Raw genomic sequence first — 8,079 nt, 5'->3', positions numbered from 1 at the left:
TTTATTTTAAGCTAACACCTGTTTTGCAATAAAAAAAAATATATAAATATTTTGGATTTAAATAGTAGGTAATAATGACATTTATTCTCCAAATAACCATTCATTCACTTTATTGCAACAATTAGAATGCTTCTGATGCATACTCACAAGTCACAACCTTGAACCATACAAAACCCTTGCCTGTTGCGGTTCAACAGACAAAAAATTACGCAAATGCTTTATTATCTTTAAAAAAAAAAAACCGGTTAAATCCTACTTTTATTGGACCTGTTAACTAAAGTTTAAAAAAATGACTGTTTAACCTGAAATACTTACCTTAATTTGTAAAAGTGATTCAGTTAAAATTTTGTTACCACATATTGTTATCTTTTTTATTTGCGAGAATCTGGCAAAAGACAGTCATAAATCATGTCTTTACAGAAAGTTTATATAAAAGCTAGCATTCCTAAAAAAAGATTTATTGTTAGTTATATCTTTTGAGTAAAATGACTCTTATTAAATCAATACTACTTCTGAAAATGATTACACTATCATTGCAAAATGTGAAAGAAGTGCATACAACATGTCCATTTCATGATTTATTTGCTGGTAACGCTGCTGGTGCTCCACCACCAACCACACCACCCTCAGGAGCAGATTTTTGCAATCTGGGACCAACAACATGTGAGGACTCTAAATACCGAACTATAGATGGATCTTGCAACAATTTGGCCAATCCACTTCTTGGCATGGCCAATTACAAGTAATCTACACTCAAATCAAAGTGATTGAACTCGATTGAGTATTTTTTGTGGAATTCCTTTTATAGATTCGCACGATTATTACCAGCAAAGTATAGCGATGGAATTCATCAACCAACTGGCTCACTTGCCGGTGGACCATTACCGAATGCAAGATCTATATCGTTATCGTTATTCGGCGAACGAGACGTTCCAGATCCAGATTTTACACTCATGAATATGCAATGGGGTCAAATAGTTGCTGGTGATTTCAGTCGGATGGGAAATGGTTCTTCATCAAGTAAGTTTGCTAGTCTTTCATATTTGAATTTAAGAAAAGATATATTAGTCTTTAAGTAGTGTTTGTTTGTGTTTTGAAGTGTTTTGTAGACTGATGCGAATTAACTAAGATTTATCATCGAAATGTGCGCTTAAAATGTCAAATTTAGTACCCGCGAGTGAAAGATCTTTGCCAATGCGCCACATGCCACAATGTAAGAATTTTGTTTACTAAGAAGGATAAAGAGCTAACCAATCAAATTAAAATCTACATAATTGGGGAATTTGATGGTGCTATGCTTAATCTAAAGCAAAATCTCTAAAATTTAGTTAGAAGCTCTTGGCATACTGACTAAAATTTGCAATTTTACATGACTTGGTTCCACTTGGATTGCAAGGCACTAGTAGGCTTTTCGAAAAGTCTGTTCAATTACCTGCTTGTAATACTTATGTTTGATCGCCATAAATCCATCGGGTATTTTTTGCTTCCGGAAATTGTTTCTTGCACATCTTCATGGTATTTTCTACGTTTTTGAGGGGTGGCGGGTAGAGCTGTAGCAAATCGTATGTATTCGTTACTAAAATGCGGGTATTTGCTTCAGTAACGAGTAACGAAACGTTACTTTCTAAATAGTATTGTTACTCTTATGTTTCGTTACTGGGTACTGAAGTAACGAAACATACGAGATACGAAACACACGACGAACGACCCCATTCCAATTTCAATACTAAATCATCGAAGTGATACACTCAATTTGTCGCATTTAGCATCTCGTATCAATATCGTTATCGTAGTCAAAATGCTAGCTCCAGATAATTATCTGAAGTTTACTTTTGTCTCGTTCAAAATAGTAGAGCAAAGGTATCGTTGTGTTATCGATAATACATAATTTATACAGAAATATCATAAGAGACGTTTTTGGTACTTTCTCTATGCGGCCGAAATATACCCATGCCGGCCGCAACTAATGTGTTTATGACCTCCTTGTTAATGGTCTTGAAATGTAGCTTATGAATGTACAAAAGTTTTTTGGTTTTTCAAAAAATTTGTTTATTTCCAGTGCAAAATTTTCAACTAAAAAAAGCAGAGAAAACGAGGTTTGAAAATCACTCTCAATAGAAAAAAAAAATGGAAAATTGTTCGAAATATTTGTATTGAAGTGTTAATATTCCGAGATCTGCGCTATGTACTTTTGAAATAAAGGTCTTTAAAGAATTATGATAAGATTACGGAACGAATATAAACAAAAAATTACCAAAGATTTGTGAAAAATTTAGAAAAAAATCAAAAAACGTTTCCATGTTTGATTAAAAAAAAACCGAAAAAAAACCAGTATAGCTACCTACAAACTCTTATAACATGAGAACGAAGCAACTTAAATTAATGTTAATGGCCTTAAAATGTAGCTTAGATTATACAAATTGTTTTTTTTTTTACACCCTTATACCAACGTACGAAACATACTTAAAACACCAAACATACGAAACGTATCAAATACATGAAACGAAAAGTACGAAACATACGAAGCATGCGAAAGTAACGAAACATGCGAAACACACGATTATTGATGCGGTTACTAGTATCAAAAGTAACGTATACATGCGGGTACTCGTTTTGTCGTTACTTTTACAGCCCTAGTGGCGGGATCCTTTAGTTTGGGGGTAAGGGTGGTTCCGTTGGCTCTTTGAACTGTATGTGGTCTTAGACAAGTCCTATTCCGGCACATCGTACGTTTCAACTCCGTCCGCCAACTCCCAACACAAACATTTTTACTGACCAAATAAAGAATATTATTGGCCTGACTAAATACTTTTGGTGAAAATCAATTTTTTTCAAACATTTTGTTTAGATAGATATTGAAAACTCCGGGAAGCCGACAAAATTATGAATACCAGAGTTAGGTGAGTCAAAGTTATGAAAAACCGAAGTTATGAAAGACCGAAATTATGAAAACCCGAAGTTATGAAAAATCAGAGTTATGAACACTAAAGCTATGAAACGTGATTTTGAGTTGGCAACCATTGAGAGGTACTTTTTTTTATAATTTTGTTTTCCAAATTAAGTCAATTTTTTAGAAAATTGCCTCTCCCGGCTAAACGGGGAGAACAGACACCTCTCTTGTCTAGACCCATTGGTTTCTCTCAATGGTTGCCAACCCAAAAACCACGTTTCATAGCTTTAGGTTTCATTACTCTGGTTTTTCATAACTTCGGTCTTTCATAACTTCGGTTTTTCATAACTTTGACGCGCATAACTCTGTCGTGCATAGCTCTGGTATTCATAATTCCGTTACCATTTCGAAAATTCCACAAGAATTAACCTTTTTACGTTAGACAGATTCGAAACTTTGGTGGTCGACTTCTTTCAATTTTTCCAATCGAGTAAATACTTGGTATCCTGGTTAGAAATTATATCAATTGCAATAGCGATAGCGAGAGAAGTGAAAACTGCTGACTCGTAAAATTATAAAGTTCTAAAAAATAAACCGTCAAATTTACAGACCTTTTACTATAGAGCTAATTCATTATTAAGACGAAGAAAAGGCAACACATTGTCATTATGTAACTGCTAAAACCCATTTCCTTAAAAATAGTAGATAACTATCTGGTCAGTATCTGAAGCCTGATATTTCTTCTTGTTTCACCTGATGAGTTCTTAAATGAGTCTAAGCTTAATAAAGTTTTCAGTGGAATTGAAATAATATTATTTTCTTCTACCTTTGCAGATCGTTACGTCCCTTGCTGTTCCCTTGATTTTCGCTACCTCGAAAGAAATCCCGAAATTTGTTTCAATCTTGACATTCCACCAGAAGATCGAATCAATTTACAACATGGAATTGAGTGTATGGAATTCATTAGAACATTAACCGATGAAGGTACAAATTGTGACTACAATGGCGGACCAGTAGAACAATTGAATGCAGTTACTAGTTACATGGACTTGTCGATATTATACGGTAACACAATTTCGACAAGTCGTAGCTTGCGTTCTTTCCAGAGAGGTCGACTGAATGTCGAAGAACGAAATGGCAACGAATGGTTGACAAAGAATCCATTGCCAACCATTTTCTGTAATGTTGATGATGAAAATGAAATTTGTTATGCTGGTGGTGATATTCGAGTGAATTCATCGCCGGGTGTTACCATTTTGGCAACAATGTTTCTTCGTGAACACAATCGTTTAGCTGGTGAATTGGAAAAATTGAATCCACATTGGACGGATGAAGTGTTGTTTCAGGAAGCTCGAAGAATTATTACGGCACAATTTCAACACATAACCTATTACGAATTGTTGCCAATCTTTTTGGGTCGGGATAATATGCTGAGAAATAGGTTGATCTATGATGTGCCTGAGGATTGTCATGTCAATGATTATGATCCTTATGTTGATGCAACTACTTTAAATGAATTTGCTACTGCCGCTTTCAGACACTTCCATTCACAATGTGAGGGTCGTTTGGAGTAAGAAGGAATTTTGTAAAGAAATAAATTCTGATAACCATTTTCCTCTACTTCCAGTTTGATCTCGGAGTTGAGAAATGTTAATGGTTCGGTTCTTCTACGTGATTGGTTCAATAAACCTGAACTTATTGAAATTGGTGATAATTTCGATTCGCTTTCAAGAGGAATGGGATCGCAACCACAACAGCTAACTGATATCAATATTGATGTAGAGGTAAGAATTAAGAAACGATAAACAATGAAGAAATTTGGTAATTCAGGTGTTAAACATTGAGGTTTCGAGCTTAATGCTATATTTTCAATTCTATCTTCTTCAAATACAATCTTCTGTGGAAGATTGATTCGGTTTTTTATACTAGTTCTTTTTCGTATAATTTTTAGGTCAAACATTTTTTGTTGCGAAACAACAAACCATTCGGTTTGGATCTTCGTGCAATCGATACTCATCGTGGTCGCGATCATGGTTTAGCTTCCTACAACGACTTTAGAGAATTTTGTGGAATCAGGAGGGCTAACACTTGGGAAGATTTTTTAGATCTCATAAATCCTTATGTAAATTTGAATGCATTTTATTTTTGAGTGACTTTAAGAAATTATTTCTTATAGAGCGTTGAGGGTCTAAAAGCTTTTTATAACAGTCCTGAAGATGTTGATTTAAGTGTTGGTGGATCATTAGAGGATCCTGTACCTGGAACATTAGCTGGCCCAACATTTTTATGCATTTTAATTGAACAATATTATCGAACTCGAGTTGGTGATCGGTTCTTTTATGAGAATGATAATCCTAGGACAGGATTTACAAAAGGTATACTGAAGATTGGTTTTTCCTTGTATATAATATTTTTTTTCTTATTTTTCCTTTATTTGATTCAAGAGCAACTAAGAGAGATTCGCAAAGCAAGTGCGGCTAGAATAATGTGTGATAATGGAAATAATATTCAAACAATGCAGCGCAGTGCTTTCATAACTGTTTCAAAAACGTTAGTTTTATTTTTATAATAGTTTTTCATTTTAAATGGTTTTGAAATATGATAGATATTATATTAATTTGCTAAATTAAATACATTTAATTTTCAGAAATCCAATTGTGTCGTGTGAAGAGCTCCCGAAACTTGACTTATCAAAATGGATTGATAGATCTCAAACAAAGTCTAACTAATTGCGACTAATTACGATAATACATTATTTATTATAAAACATTTAAAGATAAATAAAATTAAATTAATTCTTAAAGATTTCTTTTAATTTTTTTTTTTTTTGAATTCTAAAATCAGTTTTATTCCACGGAAATTTTGAAATTATTAAATTAGAATTACAATCTGTTAGATTTTTGTATTCAAAACACAATTAGGGTTTGCTTTTATGGCTGACATTGATTTTTGTCGAAATGAATGTTGAATTTTCAACGAAAAAAAAAGTTCACTGTGGTGTATGTGTAACATTTTTTTAAACTTTTTTTTATAATAAGGTTGTTTATTATTATGGAAAAAAATGTTTTCTTATGGATATTAAACATCTTTATACCTTAGCTAAAGTTCCTACCTGATATTTTCATTAGAGTAAAATCTCTTTAGTGATTTTTAAGTCCCTTGCTTTTTGTCTGGTTTTCTGGTCTGTCATCCATATAAAGGATACAATGTGGCCTATGATTTAAAACTAATTTTGCGATGAGCTAGAGACTTTAACACTAAAAACAACATAAATAAATGCAAAATAATCGTCGGCAACCGTTAGTTTGGTTTATAAAATTTGGTTTATGAATTAACTTTCCAGATGATTTTATGAATATAAACTTTTGTTTTCACTTGCTTTTATTATAGCCCAGGGAAATTAGTAATTTAAATCGCATTTTTCGCGGGACAAAATTTTTTTCATGAAATGTGTTCGGGTGGTTGTCCTTATCATAAATGTCAATTTGTTGGCATAATTGGAGGTTGGGAAGAGCCGCCATCTTGGAAAAGAGATTGGTATCGTTTTTATTGAATAGCTCCATTGTCATTCATTTTAACAAAAAATGACAAAGGTAAGACTTATTAACAATAAAATTATCTAAGAAATGATATACAAAACAATTCCGTGAAATGATTAAATAAAATTTTATAGTTGGTCAAAGTGCGGGTTTGTATCGCAAGGTTGGGACAAAATGACATTTTTTCATATATCTGACGAACTTTTGATTTGTTTGGATAATTCTTTAAGAATGAATTGTAGTACTAATAATTACCTATAAAATGAGCTCACAATCGTTATTGTCACCATCGTATTGTAGAAGTAATCTAACTCCGAAACTCTCCATGTACTAGTCAAAAGTAAGAAAAAAGCTGTTTTTTTGCTAGTAGGCCGAGAAAATTTTGGGAGTAGAGGTATAACCAAAATATAAGTACGCAGTTTTGCAGTCATACGCGTGTTAATGTCGATTTCGAAGGTCTGACAACTCTAATTTTGTGCTTTATACGGTTTTTGGGGGGTTAAATAACGTAAGTTTTCCAGTTAATGTGAATGGGCTAAATTTATACTATATGAAATTATAAATATACAAGCTGATGCTCTTTTATTTTTCCTAAATCTGGACACCTCAATCTCGGCTATGGGGTTAATAGAACTCACGATATAAGCTTTTTTAACTAACCATATCAGGCTTTTCAATTCAAATAAACAAACAAAAATCTAAACAAAAAAAGCTTCTAAAACATAATCGTATAAATGGCTTATATATAGTTCTATTGGTCACATCCTCAAGATTGGGGTGTTCAGATTTAGGAAAAATAATAGAGCATCAGCTTGTATATTTATAATTTCAAATAGTATAAATTTAGCCCATTCACATTAACTGGAAAACTTACGTTATTTAACCCCCCAAAAACCGTATAAAGCACAAAATTAGAGTTGTCAGACCTTTGAAATCGACATTAACACGCGTATGGCTGCAAAACTGCGTACTTATATTTTGGTTATACCTATACTCCCAAAATTTTCTAGGCCTACTAGCAAAAAAACAGCTTTTTTCTTACTTTTGACTAGTACATGGAGAGATTCGGAGTTAGATTACTTCTACAATACGATGGTGACAATAACGATTGTGGGCTCATTTTATAGGTAAATATAAGTACTACAATTCATTCTTGAAGAATTATCCAAACAAATCAAAAGTTCGTCAGATATATGAAAAAATGTCATTTTGTCCCAACCTTGCGATATAAACCCGCACTTTGACCAACTATAAAATTTTATTTAATCAACTCACGGAATTGTTTTGTATATCATTTCTTAGATAATTTTATTGTTAATAAGTCTTACCTTTGTCATTTTTTGTTAAAATGAATAACAATAAAAACGATACCAATCTCTTTTCCAAGATGGCGGCTCTTCCCAACCTCCAATTATGCCAACAAATTGACATTTATGATAAGGACAACCACCCGAACACATTTCATGAAAAAAATTTTGTCCCGCGAAAAATGCGATTTCATGCCGATATTTTGACTAATTTCCCTGAGCTATTAGGGTACCTATATTATTTTTCATAATTAAGTAGAGCTTCCGAGTACTTGTTTGTATTGTTCGAGGTAGCACCCACGTCTACAAGCCAAAGACCACTTACAACTTTGTAGCTTAGCTT

General features: G+C 33.0%; 1 protein-coding gene across 1 annotated transcript; it reads left to right on the top strand.

Moving 5' to 3' along the window:
* Positions 1 to 480: 480 nt before the first annotated feature.
* On the top strand, positions 481 to 5,641 carry LOC129914698 (peroxidase-like). Its single transcript, XM_055994039.1, has 8 exons — positions 481 to 742; positions 809 to 1,020; positions 3,725 to 4,460; positions 4,518 to 4,674; positions 4,842 to 5,012; positions 5,067 to 5,265; positions 5,335 to 5,440; positions 5,538 to 5,641. The coding sequence occupies exons 1-8, from the start codon at positions 486 to 488 to the stop codon at positions 5,617 to 5,619; spliced, it is 1,920 nt and encodes a 639-aa protein (XP_055850014.1). The 5' UTR covers positions 481 to 485; the 3' UTR covers positions 5,620 to 5,641.
* The last annotated feature ends 2,438 nt before the right edge of the window (positions 5,642 to 8,079 follow it).

The sequence above is a fragment of the Episyrphus balteatus genome, chromosome 3 (genome assembly GCF_945859705.1).
Source record: "Episyrphus balteatus chromosome 3, idEpiBalt1.1, whole genome shotgun sequence".
Lineage (NCBI taxonomy): Eukaryota > Metazoa > Arthropoda > Insecta > Diptera > Syrphidae > Episyrphus > Episyrphus balteatus.
The sequence above is the reverse complement of the archived record's forward strand: the minus strand, read 5'-3'. Positions and strand labels throughout refer to the sequence as shown.

Coding starts and splice junctions, on each gene's coding strand:
- LOC129914698 (XM_055994039.1), top strand. CDS start 486: ATGACTCTTATTAAATCAATACTACTTCTGAAAATGATTACACTATCA. Junction 1,021..3,724: donor GGGAAATGGTTCTTCATCAA/GTAAGTTTGCTA, acceptor CTACCTTTGCAG/ATCGTTACGTCCCTTGCTGT. Junction 4,461..4,517: donor CAATGTGAGGGTCGTTTGGA/GTAAGAAGGAAT, acceptor CTCTACTTCCAG/TTTGATCTCGGAGTTGAGAA.